General features: G+C 33.2%; 4 protein-coding genes across 5 annotated transcripts; 2 read left to right on the top strand and 2 right to left on the bottom strand.

Annotated features, from left to right (window-relative positions):
- The first annotated feature begins 328 nt into the window (after positions 1–328).
- LOC107888023 (histidine-containing phosphotransfer protein 1) lies at positions 329–2,290 on the top strand. Of its 2 annotated transcripts, XM_016812208.2 has the most exons (7): positions 329–604; positions 700–855; positions 957–1,087; positions 1,200–1,268; positions 1,656–1,727; positions 1,818–1,890; positions 1,996–2,290. In XM_016812208.2, exons 2-7 carry the CDS (start codon positions 796–798, stop codon positions 2,038–2,040), a joined length of 450 nt encoding a protein of 149 aa, XP_016667697.1. In that variant the 5' UTR covers positions 329–604; positions 700–795; the 3' UTR covers positions 2,041–2,290. The 2 variants fall into 2 exon arrangements, with proteins under 2 accessions (XP_016667697.1, XP_040935761.1); XM_041079827.1 differs by having other exon boundaries at positions 378–855.
- A 2,117-nt stretch (positions 2,291–4,407) lies between these two features.
- Positions 4,408–9,652, bottom strand: LOC107933831 (uncharacterized). Its single transcript, XM_016866124.2, has 13 exons — positions 9,541–9,652; positions 9,177–9,348; positions 8,598–8,777; positions 8,310–8,420; positions 7,777–8,091; positions 7,521–7,697; positions 7,161–7,442; positions 6,853–6,975; positions 6,518–6,715; positions 6,036–6,289; positions 5,605–5,806; positions 5,196–5,504; positions 4,408–5,032 (listed from the first exon to the last, which is right to left on the bottom strand). Exons 1-13 carry the CDS (start codon positions 9,594–9,596, stop codon positions 4,715–4,717), a joined length of 2,697 nt encoding a protein of 898 aa, XP_016721613.2. The 5' UTR covers positions 9,597–9,652; the 3' UTR covers positions 4,408–4,714.
- Positions 9,653–11,108: 1,456 nt separating this feature from the next.
- Positions 11,109–13,456, top strand: LOC107887998 (myosin-7). Its single transcript, XM_016812195.2, is given in 4 exon segments — positions 11,109–11,942; positions 11,945–12,064; positions 12,067–12,180; positions 12,183–13,456. Coding segments are annotated over 4 exon segments (1,959 nt in total). The 5' UTR covers positions 11,109–11,317; the 3' UTR covers positions 13,283–13,456.
- A 2,119-nt stretch (positions 13,457–15,575) lies between these two features.
- LOC107887986 (gibberellin receptor GID1C) lies at positions 15,576–18,309 on the bottom strand. The gene is made up of 2 exons (XM_016812187.2): positions 17,879–18,309; positions 15,576–17,170 (listed from the first exon to the last, which is right to left on the bottom strand). The coding sequence occupies exons 1-2, from the start codon at positions 17,915–17,917 to the stop codon at positions 16,175–16,177; spliced, it is 1,035 nt and encodes a 344-aa protein (XP_016667676.1). The 5' UTR covers positions 17,918–18,309; the 3' UTR covers positions 15,576–16,174.
- Positions 18,310–22,208: the final 3,899 nt, after the last annotated feature.

The raw sequence follows: 22,208 nt of genomic DNA, 5'->3' as shown, positions 1-22,208 counted from the left end.
TGCAAAGCTGTAACATGGTTTTCACATCACTTTCTTCCAAATATGGCCTGAAAAGTGTGGGTTTTTTTTTTGAGTTCTTGTAAAATGGTTAATAGGGTTTTTTTATTTGGTTCCAATAATTGTATGTTTTTTTTCTGAACACAGTTTCCACTAATGAATCCCAACGAGAAATTGTGAAAGAAAATGTTTTCTACCGCTGGTGCCATAATTAAAACCTTGGACCCTAATGCTGGTGACAGTGGAATAAATTATCTAGAACTGAAAAGGGGGGGGGGTGTTGGCAGTAATGGTAATACCATATCCTTTAGGCTGGTTGGCACTTTGCATAAGAAAAACAAAATAATAATAAACAAATTGAAAGAAAATGATGGGAGGGAGAGAGAGAGAGAAAAGAGCAATAATTACTGAAAGAAAAAGATGGTGAGGGTGAATTCATGGCATCAAGTTTTGGATCTTGTGATGCCTTTTTATTATATATCAGAGATTTTTCAACTTGCATACATGATGAGGTTAAAATATAGATAAGGCAAAGAAGTCATAAACACAAACCCAGAGGGAGAAAGGGATTAAAAAAACCAATAGGAAAAAGGAAGAGAGAGAGAAGGTGGTGACTTTACATATACCTTTGTTATTTATAGTCCACCTTCAAGGGCAAGATTCTTGGGCTCCTAACACTATAATATCATCCATTTATTTCAGGCTCAGCTTTCCATTCATTTTTTAAAGGCAAGAAGAATATGATCTTGTTCCTATAAGATCTGCAAGTGGGAAAATATAACTTAAAAGCAAGCTCCAATGGATTTGGTTCAGTTGCAAAGGCAATTTGTTGACTACAGAACCTCACTCTATCATGAGGTTAGCTTTTATTTTATTTTACTTTATTTTATTTTGCTTTCAGCTTTTTTGGTTTTTGATGTTAGATTTTTGAGTGATTAGTTTTATTGTATAATGAGTAGGGTTTTCTGGATGAACAATTCACCCAACTTCAAGAACTTCAAGATGAAAACAACCCAGATTTTGTGGTTGAAGTGGTGTCTCTTTTCTTTGAAGATTCTGAAAGACTTCTCAATGAACTGGCTAGAGCTCTGTGAGGGTTTTACCATTTTTAAACAATTCCTTTTGTTGTAAACTGAACTATCCATGTCTCTCCATATATGTTCTTAATGTGGTTTGGTTGTTGCTTTGTGATCTTAATATAGAGAGCAGCAGAGCATAGATTACAAAAGGATTGATGCTCATGTTCACCAGTTGAAAGGTAGTAGCTCCAGGTATTTTTCTCTAAATTTTTAACCTCAGTGACATTATTTAGCTTCACATGAGATCATGTTTCAGTGACAAACTTATGCATCACTTGTTTAGTAAACATGTTTTTTTTTTCAATGGTTAACTTTGTACCAACATATGGCAAAGTTTGTCACTGAAAAAAATCAGTTCCAAACTGCAAATTCACTTTCACAGTTTTTGTACTGATACTCAACTGTAACATTTGTAATGTTGCAATAAAAATCTGTAATTTTAAAATTTGTATTTTATGGTCATCAATTTTTCATGTCCCACATGAAGGAAGTCCATTAATTGTATAGCTTTCTCCTATTTCTTGTTGTTGTTCATATTTATGTTGAATTTTTCATGGTAAAATGTTGTCAAATTAACAGCATTGGTGCTCAGAGAGTTCAGAAAGTCTGCATAGCCTTCCGCAACTACTGCGAGGAGCAGAACGTCGAAGGGTGAGTCCATTTTATGCCGTAAATCATTACATTTTATTGCATTTGCAGCTAAAAGTTATGAGAAGTTTGAAATTTTGATGTGTTACATAGGTGTCTTAAATGTCTGCAACAAGTGTGGCATGAGTATTCGCTTGTGAAAACCAAGCTTGAATCTTTGTTCCAGGTAAGGTTGCCTTGTAGAAGAGAGATTTTCTTTCTTTCCAAAAAGGTTTTACCCTGAATTCTTTGTTAACTTCAAGGATTGATTTTTTCATTTCATGGACTGCAGCTTGAACAGCAGATCTTGACTGCTGGAGGCTCAATTCCGATGTAATAGTTTGGCTTCAAAAAGAGACCTAAAAGTTATCTGCAGAGAAAAAACAAGGGACCAAAAATGATATTTTGGCAATGTAGAAAAAGTTATTTTCTTTTATCTTTGTTGGTTTTCAATTATTGCAGTTTTAGTAGGGTAACTAAGCTACTGAAGGGGATCTATCTACTTTCGAGCTTAAGCTTGTATCATATCTTCAGTGTATGAGCAATGACAAAGAATGTGAATAAAACCCTTCCAGCTCTTTCCTTTACACTGCTTTTCTTTCCTGATTTTGGATCATTCAATTTCATACTCCATTAATTATGTATCTGTTTAAAAACAACATATGGAGAAATGAAACAAAATCTTATCAGGAATCTTCCATCCTCTGGAGCAAAAGATTACAGATGTTTAACGAGATCTGAAAAGGGCAATTTACCAAACTAGTTTGCAGTCATTTTCCATTAAAAGGAACTACATTTACAACAGAAACCGTGCCTCAGAAAATCTAGACTTCTTTTGTTTCATTTTGGCATGTCTCTGAAGTAACCTCTTTAATGTCTGTACTAATATATCAGAAACTACTCAGCTTTATCCTCCCTACACCTCAAAAACATGGTTCAGACATGTCTAGGACAGTCAGTTTAGCAAAAGAAGTGAACTTTCATCTTTATCATCTGCATTTTAGACAAAAACGAGGCCTTACCAGCAATTTGGTAAAAGAACTAAAAGGGTTGGCTTGTTAGTTAATGAATCAATTAGATTAATCCAACAACTACTCTTAGTTGTGAATAACAATTTGCAACCAAACTCAAAGAGTTGAGATTCCTCATGATTTTGTTGAAACAACTATTCTTATCAACAATTCCTGTTAAACTGTTGAATAACTGGCTAAAATGAATGCACATGCAACAATTTTGGTTGAATGAGTTCAACTACTATATGCATGTAGATGGAGATATTCAAAAGATAAAAACAAATGCATTGGCCAAATAAACATTATCACCGACCATTCACAGCCACAGACAGGATCCCATATTTGACGTTCTTTAATTAATGATTTATAAATTAGTTGTTACTGTTGCATTTTAGGCATTGAAAATGAAGTAGAAACCCCACGTTTTGTTGGGGTGATTTTCTCTCTTATAAAGTCTCAAAATGTTTTTATAATCACCATTTCAGTACTGGCCTGTCTCTCTATCACATTCATTGAACATGATTATTTTATATGGTCAAAACTATTGTTTTTCACATGAGTGGATGTCCCCCCTTAATTAGTTTGGTGGTAATCTTGCAAGTAAAGCCAAAACATATGCTGTAATGATAGAGCATCAAATAAATTTCTTTCATCTTTTCATAGTATTTTATAAGAATCGATATCATTATCACCCACCCAAGTCACCGACCATCTTCTTCAACGTTTTTCATGGTTTCAGGTCCATATATAATATATCACTGTACCAGTAAGAGGCTCTAGAATGTTACCTGCACTATGAGCATGTATGCTCGAATTTTTCATATATCTAAAGGATCATGCCCTTACATAAAAGAGAGTTTAGGTTAAACAAAGAATCCAGATAACATAAAAAAATTTATAGAAAAAAAGTGAGGAATGGCCAATTTCTCATTAATGCAAAAGTAATAATTTCACAACCCCCACCCTGACCCTGTAAAGAAAAGAAGAAAACCTTCCAGCTGGGGGATTCCACTTTATGTTGCATAAGGTTAATATCTGAAGTAATAGAAAGGACAGAGGAATCCAAGTGCAGGGCTTATGTATGCATTGCCATGGTGTCATATACAACCACTCAGACATTGGAACTTCAAAGACATGACTCAGTACAATTTATGTAGAAGAACCAGGGAGCATAAAATGTTTCTTATGCAACCTAAAGTTTAGTACATGTCTAAATCATCACACCAGATCATGATTTTAAGTGCAAAGAGCTGAAATGTGAACCAATTGTCTGACCTAATAATATTAAATGTTGATACAAGGATTTTTTCAACTGTGTCCGGTGTGATGTGTTGTTCACTTTGAAGGTAAAGACCATCATCACGGTTCTGTCCTTCGAGACAAGTGCCTCGATAGGGGAAGGGTACCATTATATGCTGCAATGTTTTTTTGTTTGCTTAACAATAATACTAACAGGAGCTATGCTTGGTCAGATATTCATTGCTCTAATTATTCTATGATCACTAAATAATCTGTTTTTGAAGGATAATGTAAAGGTTTATGGAGGAAGCTTTGGCAAAAGCACTTCCCAAAAATCCAACTTCCACAATATTCTCTTGATTGTCCCAAATATATAGAGACAATAACTTCTATAGATTCTGAATGATTAGCAAATGATTAATTGCAATCTGATGATCTCACTATTAAAAAGGGGTACGCTATTTACATACTCATAATGGAGCATGCATCTTTGTTTAATGTACATATAATATTTGTAGGTAAGAACATGACAATGAAATATATTTACATTGAACTGCAGGGTGGATCTGATGATGAATTGATGGAGCTAGTAGCTCAAGCACAGGGGAAAAAGTAATAAATAACAGCAATGAAAGAGAAAATTCTTGTAACTTTTCCTATACTTCGCCTGCTGCTAAGCTCATACGCACTATGTAGAAGAAACTGCTTCAGAAAGATGTCAAAACTGTTGAAAAGAATGGTTAAATTTACAACAAACATTTACAACTTCTGATTATGACCGATGTTTATACTTTCTGGTTGTGAAGTCCACAGTCTTTCCTGCTCATGAAAGCTTGCAAGCACAGCAGATTGTCTGTGATCACCTAAGACCCTAGTGAAATGGTCATAATATGCCTGTGAATTAATATTTTCCAAAACCTTCACTTGTTTCCCTTGTTCTTCATCAATGGTTATCTCTCCTATCACTGTAACGTCTCCATCTGCCAAGACCTTAAGAGGCTTGGACGTAAATGTCTGGTTCAGATGTGGATTTCCAGCCAAGGTTACTGCACCAAGGATCTCTCCTAAAAATATATCCTGCAAAGACACAAAGTTGTTTCAATCTAATCTAAGTTCTCCGGCATCCATAAGTTGCATTGAAAGTATTCAAGGATTTTAGCTTCTCTTCAAAAATATATGTATCATATCTGAAACTCATAAAACCTCATCATATATATGCTTGAAGGTTTTCTTAAATTACCATGTGATGATATCTATAATGTTGCTGTTGTAATTGCCAAAGTCTCGAAAGTAAACATCGGGCAAATACAAGTTCAGGAGTCTGAGTTGTGGCATTCATCCTGCTAAGAATGGTGCTGAAAGAACTAACTCTTCTTTGCATCTGCAGTGGAACAAGTATGATGCCCACAGATGAAGTGAAAACTTCCTTTGCAGCTAATGGATCAAGAAACATGTTAAATTCTGCATATTTATTCAAGGGAACAGTGAAAAGATTTCCTTTGCTATTGTCATAGACATTGCCTATGTGTCCTCCAACAATATGTATTCCCTGCATCAGAAAATATATGTGATCAATGTCATCATCTGGTCCAGGTTTCAATGCATTTTTATTTGCAGGGAGACTGAAATCTCTGATATCATATCATTACCTGAATCACCGAGCTTGCATTCTCCAACCTAAGGATCTGTGCTAAATTTGTCAAAGGTCCATTAGTCAATATTGTGACCTTGGATCCTGGATCCAAATATTCCACTACAGATTTCCAAACATCTTGAGCTGATGGCTGCCTGAGTTCGGGATTCTCAATATCTCTAGGAGCTCCATACTTGACAAAATTTGCTGCCGTATATCTGGAAAGTCATTAGAGGGCCAGTAAGCCACATATTTTAACTTGTTCTTCTCATGGTTTTTTAATTGTTATTATCATAGTATTATTTGGAATTTTATCAGTTTTTATCCACGGATAATGCTTACACAACTGGAAATGATGGGGTCAAAGGATTTAAAATGAGAATTTTCATGTTTGAACATTCAATAGATTGCACATATAAGAATGCAAATCTGAGGGCTGGGATTTACCTTCTTGGACTTCGAGGTAAATCACGAGCTAGTCCATATAGCGTGTCGGAGTCCAAGTAACCACCACTACCATGAGGGATCGCTTTGGAATACTTGCAGTCTCCAATATCAGTGAAAGATGGATTGGCTTGACCAACTGCGAATGCATCACCAAGACCTACCGGAATGTCATCACGGCCCATCATATGTAATATATCATACACAGCATCAATCGTTGCAGGAGTTGCCCAGCCTGTTGAGCTAATAAGTATTCCCTAGTTGAACATAGAAATATCAAGCATGAGGAACTTCAGGGAATCCATAACATTGGGAATAGTTATGTGTCCTGTTCCATGTAAAAGGCCTGAACATTGGTAATACTTAAATGACATTTATAGAACATTGCCATATTTGTTCACTTTAAAAGTTGCAGATGCTTAAGTCATGAGATCAGCAGTTTGTATTGAGGTTAGACTTAGCAAACCCAATCCAGCTTAAAGTACCTTGAGATTAATTAATTCCACAGGTAACTTGAGGAGATATAAAAGAGCTAGAAAGTCCCCGGCGCTCATATCCATGTCGAAAACAATTGGATTTCCCCTCATCTTCTTTTCGAAATCTGGTTTATAAAGAACCTCCTTGTGGTTTGGATATTGGCTTCTGATATCAAACCTTCCACTTCTCTCAGGGCTATTTATAACCTACAATGAACAGAAGGGATGAAACTACAGTTCGGTTCCAAAAACTTACTACAGCATTTCCTGGTTACTTGTCTGTGAATTTACTAATTAAACAAACATAAATTGGTGTTATTGGGAAACTATTAATAAGAGCTTACATTGAGAAAACTTTTATAAAATTCTCTCCCAAGTGAGCTTCCCTTATCATGACTGGCTTTAGCTTTCACTGCAACAAGAACACGCACGGCATCCTCTCCAGTGTCTTCTTTCGTGTAACCATCCTGTTAGCATTGTATAATTCTGTCAGAAAATCAATATCATGGTTGAAAGAAGCTATGTTTTCTAAAAGATATACGATGAGTTCCTTACAGTGAGAGAACCTATAGATAAAAACTTACATGTATAATTACCAGTACATATAAGACCTAAACTTTTTTAAATCAGCTATACTGGGTACTGGTAATACCTGACATTTCCCTTTTCCTTTCTGAAGGCAAAAGGGATCTTGCATTCCCATTTGAACATGGCCACTATGAACCCCATTCTTGTGTACATTAAACTTTGGGATTGAATATCCTGTAATCAGTGGATTTGAGCCATCTAATGCTCCATAAGGTTTATTTGAGGTAACGACCGTTATGTTCATATATTGCATCTCTGCAAACTCATTTTCTCCGTTATGATTGTGAGAGTTACGCATTGTAGATAATGCTACACCAACCAGAAAAGAGTCCCACATACAATATTGCTGCCAACATTTCATCAGTCACTTAGTTGGATGTCTGCAAAAGGGAAGAATGAATCACAAGGATTCAAGGGACATTACCTCATAAAATATATCACCCAACCAGGTATAGCGAATAATCTTCAAAGCTTGGAGGCAATATTTTGCCTCGTACGTATCCTGTCTCCTTTCAAACTCCATGAAGAAACTCTTACTTACAGGAATGGTATTTGTTGCATCTAGAGGAATAAGTGTAAATGGGATACCAGAATGCAAAACCTGCTCAAAAGAAAAAGATTCAAATACCGAATAGAGTAATGAATTCATGAATATCAAATGAAAACAACCAAAAGAACACCTTGTAGGCAGCAAAAGGATCTGAAAATATATTGAACTCAGCATATGGATTGCTATCTTGTGGATACAGATTACCAATATCAGCACATTCGATTGAATTACCAGAACCATCTTTCTTCAGACAGTTCGATCTAACCGAACCGCCCATTGCATAAATGTGCTTAACATTTTTCTTCAAGTGAGGATTGGTCATAAGAAAGATGGCAAAGTTTGTATGTGCTCCCATGAGAAACACAGTTGTAGGACCTGAAGATATTGTATCTATCATCACTTGTTGTGCTGTGGGTTGCTTAAGTGGAGTGTACCTCCTGCCACCCTATGTCATGTAGGGAGAAAAAAAGCTGTCACTAGGACTTGAAACACATTGAGAAACAAGTTTAATGAACTCAACACACCTGACAACATTTGAACTTCTCTGTAGAAACTTAAACTTTGTTTCATGTCCAACAATTTTTGAAAAATGGGGTAAAACATTTTTAAACTTGTTCGAGTGTCTTTTAGAAATAAGCCTTAGACAAGAACTAGAAATGGGACCTGTGGAAGGAAAGCTTTTCTAATGCCATAGTTAGAATTGACATCAAGACGCCCTCTATGTGCCACAGGGATTGCTTGTCTATATCTACATTCCCCAGCTGTTGACATTCCCTGCCACGCAAAAAAATGTTAAAAATATCTTCCTTTTTCTTCATTTAATCATCACTCATAATTATACCTATGATAATGGGGTTCCATTATATTTATATATGTATCCTATATAGCTTGTTGATGAGACATGGAATGTTTTTATTGGTTAGTCAAAAAGGTTGAAAGATGATCCTGGACCTGGTCAATAATGGGTTGATATCCACCAACATTAGGAAGGATAGTGCCATTGGGCAAAATACCACCTTCACCTCCAACTCCCACAGGAATATCATCACGTCCCATCATGAATAGAATATCGTATAAATGATTAATGGCATGCCCTGCTTCACTCCATCCATTTGCATTCACTGTAATTGCCTGCCAAATGATAACCCCCATTGGAAATGGTTATATTTTACAATAAAGTAGTTGTTTGTTTAAGGAATGGCAACTTCACCAAATGTTGACTGGTTTTTAGCCACTCAGTTATATTTATATATTAGCATTTCCATCAAATCTTTAAAGTATAAAATGGGCTATTAGAGTTAGATAAGCATGCAGCCACTTTTAGACTTTTTATCTTTAATGATAAACAAGGATTAATCATATGTCAATTGCTTTAAATATGACTGATGTTGCTATTCAAAGATAGAGGGAACTGTTGTGAATAAACAATAGCAACCATGTAATGCAGTTTAATGTTGATCATTCAAAAGAGAGTGCGGGATATGAAGGTATTATCCTCTTTGGGTACCTATCGGCTCTAAAGGGTATTACCTGCAAGTCGAATCGCGTCGTGTCCTGCTTCAAAAGATAAAAGAGAGCAAAAACGTCGTCGGTATCAACATCTGTATCGACCAGAATCCGATGAGGCTGACGAACACCATTAGGATCCACCAAGATAATCAAAGCTCCCAGACTTCCAATCATGGCTACTGCCAATATCACTCTGATAAAGATACATCTTGCATTAATATCCCCATGCAAACTTTGAAAGAGAAACAAAAACTATATCATAGAATATATATCCTTCCTAGTAAAAAAAAAATCAGAAAGCAAACACGGCTCATTCCCATGAATATATGCTCAAAATGAACAAAATATAAGTGAGAAGAAGAAGAAGAAGAAGAAGAAGGAGAACCTTTGACTTCTAGAGAGAAACCTTTGAACTCCATTGTTCCATACAAAGTCTAACATAGTTTACACACTATATGACTTCAAGCATAACCTTTTGGATGTATGTGTATGTATGTATATATATATATATAGTGGAAAAGGCATAAAAAATGAAAAAGAAAAATGAAGATTAGTTTTGTTTATGCTAATATTTTAGTGGGGGAAATGATGGATCCCTGATGAACCAAAATGAAAGAGAATGGCGTAAGCCATAAAAGTACAAATATATGGAAACTTTATTAGGTTTCTATATTTGCATGCATACATTCCATTTGAGTTGTTTTGAAATTGAATTTTGCATTGTAATTGCATATCTAGCTACCATATAGAACAACTAATTCCCATATTTGTACCTCCATAAAAAATTATTTTTAATCCTGTGATCAATTTAATAAGTAAAATTGGAAGGTAAATTATGGTGAACATCTTTAAATTAACTAAACTTTGAGTAAAAAAAGCTATAACTAATTTGATATTTACTATATATATATATATATATATATATATATTTCCATCTTTATAAGTGAAAAAGAATGATAAAATTTTTATATCAGATTTTTTTATTTATTTTTTTATACAATGTATAGAATTATTCATAATTTTTTTTCAACCCATAAATAGGAGGATAATGAATTTCAATACACTCACACCTACACCCTCCTACGTTGACAATAATATGTATTTAATTCAATTATAAATTTTGTGAAATATATATTTTAAAAATTAAAAATTGTCTATCGATTAAGACAAAATAGTAGTTCTTCCTAAAAAATTAAATACTCAACACGTTGGATAAAATTATTACTTGTGGTGGTAATTTTGTACTAACAATTTAGTAATTAAAAAGTTGGTAAATAATAAGCAGATTATGGCATATGGAACCAAATGTGATTTTGGTTGAAATAGTGAATTGAAAAGATAAATTTTAAAGTATTGAGTTTAAATGTTATATTATGTGTCTATATTTTTTTGAGAAAAATTATTATATTCATATTTCTGAAGTTTGTTAGATTTTACAAGCGGATTAAAAGTATGAGAAATGTATTTTAAGATACAATAAAAAATATAAATATAAATAAATGTGACAAATTTACCTGATTATAAGATCTAAAAATTGTATTAGTGATGTATTAAATAATTACTTTTTTAAAATTATATATAAAAATAGTCTCATTTGTTATTTTATAAAAATATTGGGGTTTTAACAATTTCACAATTAAATTAAGATTTTAACTTAATTGTTAACTGAAAGTGACGTTAACTCAATTAAAACTTTAGATAATAGTATAATAATTAAAATATATATTTAAAAATAGAAATAAAAAGTAGAAATTAAAGACACCGAAGGTTAAAGGTTTAAATACAGTGTATTTTGTACCAAAAAATACAATGTATTTAAATTAATTCAGTGTATGAATTTGGACATTAAAAACACACACAATGAATTTAAAGATTGGGAATAAAAAGCAGCCATGTTCACACAAATTTGTGATTGGAGAAGCTATATATAGTGAGCAAATAATAGCCACACCCCACAACTAAAATCCAAAATCCCTTATATTTTTATGGTTTTCTTTTCCCAAATTCCCAACAAATCTTGCACTTGGGTCCCGCCATTTTAAATTCTCAAACCTTAGCCTTGTTCTTTCAAAAATCCCTCCTTTTTAATCACCATATCTCCTTTCTCCACCTTAAAAACTCAAGCTTTTCAATTTCCACATACACATCCAGTACTGCCAAAAATGGCCAGAAAGAAGCCGGCCAAAAAGAAACCGACTCGTAATAAATCCCAAGACTTCCAACAACAAAACCCATCTCAAGAAATTCAAGACTCTGCCAAAGATTCGACCTTTACAGAATCTTCCAACGAAATGAACCCCCAATCTCCCATGGAAGATCCTAATGAGCAGCTTCAGAGTCTTCAGACTCTTAACTCATTACTTGTCAAGGAGAACTTTGAAAAGAGACAAGAGGTTGAGTTATTGGTTCAATATTATAAAGGCCTCGAGGCTGAATTGAGTAAGAGGAAGGAACTTGAGGGTGTGCAGAGTGACAAAAATATGGGGTTGGAATGGCAAAATGGGGTTCTTTCGGTTTATATGGAGACTCAAATGAAGGAAATGGGTGTTGAGAAGGAAAGGGAGATTGGGGAATTGAACAGTAAGGTGAATGGACTAATAAGCAGTCTTGAAAATGAAAGAGAAAGGTTGAGTTTGGTTTCTAAAGAGAGAGATTTGGCAAGGAATGATTTTGAGTTGCAGGTTAATGAGGGTAGTTTGATGAAAGCGAACCTAGTGGACATGGAGAAAAATGAGAGGGGATTTCTGGAAGAGATTGGGAAACTGAAAGTTGAATGTGATAAGTTGCTTGGGAGAAGGAGGAATTGGAGAAGGTGAAGAGTTCAGTGGTGAAAGATAAAGACTTGTTGGAGAAGAACATTAAGGATATGGTCATGGAAGTTGAGGATTTAAGAATAAAGATTGAAAATCTGAGAAGGAGAAGAAAGAGATAGAGATGGAGAAAATTTACCAAAGAGCGAAGATTGATGAGTTGGAAAAGAAAATGCGAAATATGGATGAGGTTATATTGAATTTCAATAAGGAAGAGGGGTGTTGCGGTCCAAAGTTTTCTTGTTGGAAAAGAATTATGCTGAAGCAATGGATAGAGAGGCTGAACTGGCAAAAGAGATTGATGCATTGGTGGAAGAAAAGAGAGCAATAGAACAGAATCTTGAAAGGGTAATGGAGGAGAAGGATCTTGCCACAAAATCTTTGGAGACTACAGTGGCGGAGTCTGAGGATAAGCAGAGAAGAATTGACAAGTTACTGGAGGAAAGGGATGCAGCTACAAGAGTATTGGAAATGAATAAGAAGGAACTGAAGGATATGCGGGAGAAGATTGAAGACTTTCTTGCAGACAAAAGTGAGATTGAGAAGGTCAAATTTAGTGGTGAGATTAATAATTCTGAGCTACATAAAGAAGTGAGTGATCTGTGGGATGTTGTGAATAGGCTGCTAGAGGCATGTGAGGCTTATGAAAACAAGAAAAAAGATTTGATATCTGAAGTTAGCTGTATTAGAGTTTCATTTGATGAATTGACTCTTGAGAAGGACAATGCATTGAAAGTATTGGATGAGGAGAAGCAAAATGGTGTTAACTTGAGATTGAAAGTTTCAGAAATGGAGAAGATACTTGAGGAAACTGCGGAAGAACTGGCACAGAAGAAGGCTGAATTGCAGAACCTAATCAAGGAAAAGGAGGAGATGGTAAATCACTGCAGATCAATGGCTGAAGATAAAGTTGGGCTGCAGAAGGAACTTCTGGAGGCAAAGAGAACTCTCAATGATTTGAGGGCTAAAATGGAATCAACCAGCATTAAGTATCAGCAACTGTTGACTTTGTTGAAGAACACTGCTTCACGGTTATGTCAATCTAAAGGTGAAACTGATCGAAAGAAGAAGGAAGAAGCTGCTATTGCTGAAAGGAAACATGAAGAGGACATTGAACCATATTCAACAGAACTGGAGGCAATCAAACAAGCATTTGAGAACAAAGAGACGGTAGCTCAAGATTTGAAGCTGAAAGTTGAGGTAATGGAGAAATCAGTTGCGGAAGCACAAAAGAAAAAGAGTTTATGGACTTTGGTCTCCTCTGCAACAACTCTTTTGGCTGCAGTAACCTTTGCATATGCTGCAAGACGATTTTGAGTGATTTGGTCAGTTGATTAGCTTTGCTTTCAGCACAATGTGACAAGTCAACGTGTATTGTTTTGCTTAGTGATAAATAATGTCTTTTTTTTAAGTAACCTCAGGGAATGAGCATGATTTCTATATGTTAATGCCTCATATTTTTGGATTATACTGGTCTGCTGTCAGCTTGATCTTTACCATGTTGCTTATACTCTATATGTCATCAAATCAATAAATTGAAGCAGAAGTTTCTTGTTTCTGAAAATAGAGCCTTGATTTGACTATGGTAGTTGTTTGAAGTACTAGGCATCAGCTGACTAGGTATGCTTCCTCATAAGACTATTTCAATACAGGTAAATTACATGGTGTGCATATACATGCATCAGTGCAACATTTATAAGCAAACAACAAAACATACATTTACCGATATTTGTGCATCACTTCTATGGTAGTTAGACTTAGATTTTGGTAGTTGAACCTTTTCTATGTTCATTGTACCTGGTTCTACATATCCAATCATTAGGTGCATGTGAAATTATCTTAATGGACAAACCAAATGGTAAGACAGGTGAACTAAATCATCTGAATACATTGGTTGCATCTGAGTTCAATGAAATTAAGCATCAAATTTAATGATATGAGATCTCATAGTTAGGTGGGTTCTTTTTGGGCCATTGTTGTACTTAACCCAAAACATCTATTTCCCCCCAGTAAATTGAGCCATTTCATGAACTAGTTTCTATGTTCTTAGGAGAAGATCACTTAATCTTGATTGTGCTTAAATATGGTAAAAAGACATTTCAACAATTTGATTTAGATAGTAGACAACAATGTTACGCTTCATTTATGCTCATCCCAATCTCCTTTTGTGTCTATAAAAAGTGATGCAGACTCATAGGACTGATTATAGCCACTAAGAACAAGTCATGTAGTATGTGGTACAGTTTATAGACCACATTAAGAGATTAAAAGAAGGTAGGCAATGGCAAAAACTTGATATCACAGAGGAACTGGTATTAGATGATACCAGATCTTAAAAGATGCCATCTCTACCTAATAAGGAGCGAAAACAATGCAGCTACCCTGCCAGGATCACTGTCACAATGTCATCTGATCTTTGTTTCAAAGGCCATCATAAAGACATAATTATGTAATAATTTGACTGGACACCAATCTTTTTCTTTAGTACTTTTTTAAGATTCAAGACCATATTACCATAAATCTCTCAAAGTAAATGGTTTGGGAGTTGGGATGGAAGATCATTACTCTTAAGATTTGACATTTTTATATCCTGATACATGGTATCATCCAGGTTGGAAAAAGGGATTGTCTTTAGAAAGGTGAGGTGAAAAACTTTTGTATGTTGGGGAGTGAGTTTTAAATTCTTCTGATAGATTGTTCCAGAGTTGGAAATTTATGACCTGAAATTTTCACATGCTGTAGATGCAATCCTAGTCAGAGCACATGACTAGAAACAAAGCAAAACAATTCCATGTGTTATTATTGTTTGTAATTGTTGGGGCAAAAAACAAAAAAGGAAAATAGATTAAGAAGAAATATGCAGAAGATAATAATAAATAGGGGACAAAATAAAACCAAAATCAATACTTGTTTCTAGCTAAGTAATTTACCCATATTTTTAATTGGTTCATAAAAGTCAATTAAACAAGGCTTGATGTGTTCATTAAAAAGGCTTAGCTGTTTTTAAAATTATGTTAATATTCTTTAGCCCTATGAAAGCAAATCCTAACAGCTTACAAAAAGTGAGTGCTTCTCAAAGTGGTCCCCTTTAATGCATCCAAGTAGCAACCACCATTTTATATGTGTTTGATTGCCCATTCCAAACAAGCCAATTTCTTTATTTTATGCAGCTTTCAAGCTCCAAAAAATTAGTCTTTCCATTACCAACATTCAAGAAATGACAAGAATGCATCAAATCAATCCCAATCTCAACCCATGGGCTGCTTTAGAATTTGCTTCCAATCATTTATCAAAGTGTCTGGATACCCTTTTGTCCAGGTTGGATTTAATGGATGAAATGGCAGCACGTTTTGATTTCCTCTTTCAATAATCTCACAAAATTATCTTCTGGGGGGGTTCCTTCAACTTTGGCTGATATTGTTTTTTTTAGGTGTTCTTGCCAGTCAATCATCCATCATTCAACAATATGTTAGGGTTAATCAAGCAGATAAAGCCAAAATGCCTGAGTATGATGAAACTTGTAGCTCATCGACACAATCTGATCCACTGATTCTTTTCACCTCAACAAGCAAACATAAGTTCTCAAAGCTTTGAAGCAAAAAGAAATCTCTAATCCAAAATTTCTCAATCTTATAAAAACATAGTGGTATTTACACTTTCCTAGTAAAGTACCAAACAAGGAAAGATCTAACAGTAGGCAAAAACAAAGATGAAAGACAAAATGGCTGAAACCAATTCAAGCAACATGCTTTTATATACTAAAACATATATGTATAGACATACAGGGTCACAACACCACGGAACCTTTCTAATTCATGTTCTAAAATTAGCATATATAACATTAAGCAGGCACCGATCCCTTGATCATGTACCAAATATTATCCATATATTGTCGTCATCTTCTCCTTTGGGGCAAGACGCTGGAATTTGTATTCTTAAACTTATTGGTCTGCCAAATATAGTCAAAAGGCTCTAATTGCCATAAGCTTTTTCACCAAATGCAGACCAGAACACTTATCGATCCAGCTACATGCTGAAATTCCTCTTCTTCACTATATAGGCAAGCTTGGTAGTCTATAAATCAGGAAAAAGCAAAGCCGAATAACACCATGATTAGTACGAGATCATAAACCGCAAACTTCTTAATTGCCACAAGTGGAATGTCAAGCTCCTGTCATTCACTGCTGCCTGTAGGTAAAGTTAATTCTATTAACAGTCAGAACTCACAAATTTACTTATCTCATCCATAACGATGTGGAAGTGATTGTTATTTGGCAACAAGTAGAAACCGATCGTCGCCTGTTCCATGTATAAGAGTTTAACCTCCTGGCCAGCCTTTTTGAGTCCTTCGACGTAAGCCAATTGCCAATCTTGAATAAGATCAAAGCCTGCAACCACAACAAGACTCTTTGGAAATTTGATTCCTTCAAGACTTCTACCGTTGGGACCAAATGGATTACATGCAGGATGGTCTCTGTCTTCACCTTCAGGAAGAAAAGCTCTCCAATACCAATCCCTGTCTCGTAGAGTGACAAAGTACTTCCCATCTAAACGCTTTTCAGATTCAGTTCTTTCTTGTCCACCAAACATTGGATTGAGCAATATATTTCCCAATACATCGATTCCTGATTCAACGGCTTGAACAGCAACATGGTGTGCAATGTTACCACCAGAACTATCCCCAGCCAAATATATATGAACCTTTGAATCTTTCCGACTTTGAAGCCATGATCTAGAGTTAACCCATTTAAGAGCAGTCCACCCATCATCATAAGCACAGGGATATCTATTTTCAGGAGCACGTCGATAATTCACAGAGACCACAACAGCCTTGCAAATACCTACCAATAGCCGGCATAGATTGTCATATATCGTGCTATTTGCCGAAGAATGTGCAAAGCTTCCACCATGAAAGAAAATTATAACAGGGACAACCTCCTCTGTAACAGGCTTCTCGAGTTCAGTAATATTAGGCTGAGGCTCTTCAGCACTTGCGGGTCTATAAATCCGACTCAAGAGACCCGTACCACGATCAATGAGCACATCAAATGAGAAAACCCCACCAACTGGATTCAAATTAGCAGGGACTCTGCGGTCAAGAAACTCTGCCAAGTGACGATTGAATGTGCCATCCGGTCGACGAAGAAGATTGTAGGCCAACTTAAAGTTGGAGATAAGGACCCATGTATTTAGCGGAACCACCATCTATATTAAGAGACAAAGGTAAACAAGAATTAAAAAAAGAGCATCTTCCAAAGAAACAAAATCACTAGATTATACATACATCAAGAAGCAACTAAAATCCCATCAGATCAAATCTAAAACAAAGAAGAATTTTTACCACCAAATTTATATTGACTGTCTAAAGTCATCAAAATAAATAAACAGAGAACCCTGGAGACCACAGAAATTAACAATACTCACTTTGTCACAAAAATAGTAAGAACATGTGCTATAATACTGATTTTCACAAACTAAGTATTATCCACTAAAGCAAGGTGAACAAATACATAACTAAAATCAGAAAATTCCAACTTTTTTGGAGAAACATAAAAGCCCAAACCTAAATCACAAAAGGAAAATGAAAAAAAAACGAAAACAATATAATACATAAACTCATATATGACGTTGAAGCTTAAAAATCAAATTAAACTGCTCCATACCCCAAAAACAGCAAAAGAATCAACTTTCCACAACCCATAACCCTAGATATTCAAATATGGAAAAAAGTTCAATAAATAAGATTGATAAGACCATCAGCTCTAACAAAAAATAAGCTAGAACTCAGCTTAATTAACCAAAACAACCCCGAAAATATATGAAGAATTCATTATAGAACTCAACTTTGACAACCCAATTCTAGAAAGAATATATACAATGAGTAAATGGAAAAAAAAGGAGAAAATATTGTACCTTGCACTCGTTGAGGTTGATTTCATTACTTCCAGCCATTTCTCTTTCTCTAAACACTCAAAAACAAAACCCAAAAGCTTAAAACAGATCCTTGTGAAGAACAAACCAAAAACTCACAATTCATATCCCAAACCCAAATAAATAAAAAGTAAACAAAAAAAACCAACAAAGATGTTAATCTGATCTTATTCTCTCTTTTTTTCCACTTCAAAAGATCCCTCCTTTTGTTTTTCCTGCCGTTAGAGCTTATTATCAAGAGAAAAGATAAACAGCTTAAAAATCTCTTCAAAAGGAAACAAAGAGAGAGTAAACGATAAAAGATGAACCATCCGCACTGCAATTGTACAGAGAGAGAAGGGGGTTATATGTGTGTCGTGTGGAGTGGGTGAAGGATAGGAAAGGTGGCGCAGATTAGAAGACAGGAAAGATAAATGCTAAAATATACATAAGGTGAAATATGGAAATGAGAGACGACAAACTGAGAGGCCAATAAGATAACTGTGATGTGGGTCCTATTGATGTGGATCAATTTCATGTTTTTTTAAAATATTAAATTTTATTTTGATTTATATTTTAAAAATGGCAAAAAAATAAAATACTTCCAATCATTATTCAAAATTTATTGGGTAAATTCTACAAATGGTCACCCAATTATGCTTGCCTCCTTGTTTTGAATACCTAATTTTAAAAATTTTCAATTTAGACACTAAACTTTGAATCCATTCTTATTTTGGTCATCCATTGTTAAATTGATAATTGAATGACTTTAAGTAACTGGTAGAATAACACATTTAGCCCTCAATGCTTATACGTTCTATCAATTTGATCTTGATACTAAATAATTCAACAACTTTAACCTGTCACATTTATAAATTCTATCAATTTGGTCATTAAACACATCTTCATCATAAATTGAAACTACAAAAACAAAAAATATAATTGGAAAATGTTTGCAAGGTGAGGAATTGATTTTTTTTTTCAGCTGAGAAATTAGTAGTCTCTTTCTTGTTGAAGCAACATGAGAAATTTTTTTTCATCAAATTGGAATTGAACTTGAAACAACCAAAACACATCGGGAATGAAATATAGACGTTGCAAATGAAAAAAGAGATAACAAGTTCTCTGAGAACCTCTCAAAGAAGATTTAAGTACAAAAAGAACATTGTGTTTATTTTTTCATTAAAAACACTAGAATAATAGTACTCTTTCATTGCTCTTGTTTTTTATCTCCAATTTATTAGCAAAAAAAGAAAGTGATGGAAATTAGAATGGTTTCTCATATCGAATAAAAGTGCCCGGAAGCGGTGGCGAAGGAGTAGGTCGCTCTGACTTTTTCCAATGAAAAAATCTTTACCATCGCCACACTGCTTACCACTTGGAGGCTCGAATCGTAAGAACACTATTCACCTTTCTTTCTCTCTTTATTTTTGTTCTTTGTTTTTATTTTGAATAAACAATTGGTTTTGTTTTGTTGGTGAAAATGTGAAGGATGTTCAAGGAATGTCCTCACCCAGATGAAAAGCAAAGGTTGTAGATGCGTAGGGGGTTAAGAATGGCAGCGAGGCAAATCAAGTTTTTATTTCAAAATAGGACACAAATGGAAGTGCTGTATCAGCAGTGCAGTTACGGCTTATGGGGCTTATTAATTTTTATTTTTGTTTCATTCTCCTTTTATTTATTTTTATCAATTCCTTCTCCGTTTATTCATACACGTTTTTTGGTTGATTTTGAAAAGGAATTACAAGTAATAATCTAAAAACAAATCAATTGAAATAATAATAATTTCCCAATGTGCTTCAAAATGAAGGAGTTTCAATTTTGTCAGCCGGAAAAAGAACAAAAAAAAAAAATCAATTCCTCACCCAAAAACAATGAGACCTTACACCCATTGAAATTTTTGTTGTTTTTAGAATTTTTATTTATGATGAAAATGTGTTTGATGACTAAATTGATAGAATTTATAAATGTGAAGGGTTAAATTTATTGAATTATTTAGAATTAAGATCAAATTTATAAAATAAATAAGTATTGAGTACAAAATATGTTTTTATACCAGTTACAAAAAGATTTTTTATTATCAATTTAATGGTGAATAACTAAAACAACGGCGAATTTAAACATTAATGCCTAAATTAATTTCTTTAAAATTGAACGATCAAAACAGAAACATAAATATAAATGAGCGGCTATTTGTATAGTTTATCTAAATTTATTTTAAACATTTAAGATTAACTTTTTGAAAAAGGTGTACTTTTTTTTTAATGATTTCGCAATAGCAAAAAAATTATATTTGATTGTTTATCCAACAATGTGTACGTCTTAAAAATGATTTTTAAATCATTAAAAGAATTATAGTAACATTTTAAAATAAAATGTCACTATTTATTTATTTAAAATAAAACGCCATTATTTAAATTAAAATGTCATTATTTGTGATAAAAAAGAACATGATTGCATTTTCTTTTAAATAATATCATATAATTTATTTATTAAAAGCTGTATCAAGAATGTGAATTTTATATTAAATTTTAGGCTTAACAGTTTAAAATGTTGTTAATTTTTTCTAAAAAAGTAATTAAAATTTTATTTTATATTTAATTAGATAATTGAATTTTCAAAACGCATTAAAACGTTTTTCAAAATTTTTCAAGAAAAGTAATTAAATCTCTCTTCTTTTTTCACAATTAATTAGGTAGTTGAACTTTCAAAATCATAAAAAAAAAAACCTTCAAACTTTTTAAAAAAAAGGCAATTAAACCTTTGTTTCTTTTTTTTACTTAATTGGGTACTTGAACTCTTAAAATGTATCAAAAAAGCCCTTTGATCATTAATCACCCCTAATTTTTTAAATTAAAACAACACGTGTCATAATCATGGTGTGACATGTGGAAAAAAATTATAAAAAATAAATATAAATTATTAAATTTTAATTAAAAATATTTAAAAATAATTAAAAATTAGAAAAAATTAGAAAAAATAAAAAATTTGTAAAAAATTATAAAAATGTATAAAATTTATAAAACGCATAAAAATTTCCTTTAATTATTAATTTTAACTGTTGACTTTTAAAGTTAACAATCCCAAGTTTTTTTCAGTTAAAGCTATCACGTGAAATGTGATAAAAATGATAAAAAAATAAAAATCAATAAAAGTTATAGAAAAATAATAAAATACTTCTTTTAAAACAATAATTTTTATAATTTTTTTATCAATTTTATATTTTTTTATATTTTTATAATTTTTTTACGACTTTACAAAATTTTGTAATTTTTTATATATTTATATATTATAATCTTTATTTTATCATTTTTTGCCACTTATCACACCATAATTATGACACGTGATGGCTTTAACTAAAAAAATTAAAAAAATTAGCTATTAAAGTTTTAATTATAGTCATATATTCAAATTAGGGGCTTTAACGAATTTCTACTCCATTATTCAGGTACACATCTAATAATTTCTATAATTTTTCAAAATATATAATATTTTGTTTTGCTTTTTTTTTATGTATAATATAAATTTTTGACGAAATGTATAAACTATTTATATCATATTTTATGAACACATTTTTTTAATTATAGTCGTATTTTCAGTTGTGCATTCCCCAATAGAATAGGTCATTGATGACAACTAAAAGAAATACTTTTTTTTTTAGTATTTATTTTTTTAAGAAAGAAACAAAAATGGGAACGGAGGGGACAAAAGCTACCGTGCGTGCGACCGATGACAGGTCACGTGAGGACAAACGGAGTCCGTCAGATCTCTTCCTCTGGGGGTGAGGCTCTATAATGACACTTTACCCTGTTTTTGACCTCAAAACCACGGAAATGCCACCCATGGGGGTAGATCATTTGATACCGTTTCGTTTTCTAGCTTTTGTCGTTTTACCGTAAGGCCCGTCCCAATTTACTTGGAATTTTATCATTTTATGTAAATCTCGAGACAGTTTACAATCAGTGTAAAAGTCGAACCCATGCTTTAATTTTTTTTAAAATTATTTTATCTTAAAAATTCAAACCAAGCATTTATTGAGCTTTACCGACGTGTTTATTCCACGGCAGAAATTTGATAATTCATGTTGGAGTTTTAGGTTAATTGTATGAATAAAAAATTCGATTAAATTTTAACTTAATTTATATTAATATTATTATCAATTTAAGAATATATAAATTTAAATATATTAAAATGTATTATTTTCTTTTTTATGAATTTTAAGTTAACAAGTTACTTTAGTTCTCATTCCTTAAACCCAAATACATGGAATTTTAAAATGTTGATTTTTTTCATTGTAAGTAAAATCATTTTAAAAATAAAAAATAATAATTGA

Source organism: Gossypium hirsutum, chromosome A11 (assembly GCF_007990345.1).
Source record: "Gossypium hirsutum isolate 1008001.06 chromosome A11, Gossypium_hirsutum_v2.1, whole genome shotgun sequence".
In the NCBI taxonomy this organism is placed as follows: domain Eukaryota; kingdom Viridiplantae; phylum Streptophyta; class Magnoliopsida; order Malvales; family Malvaceae; genus Gossypium; species Gossypium hirsutum.
Note: the sequence above shows the minus strand (reverse complement) of the source record. Positions and strands in the feature narration are given on the sequence as shown.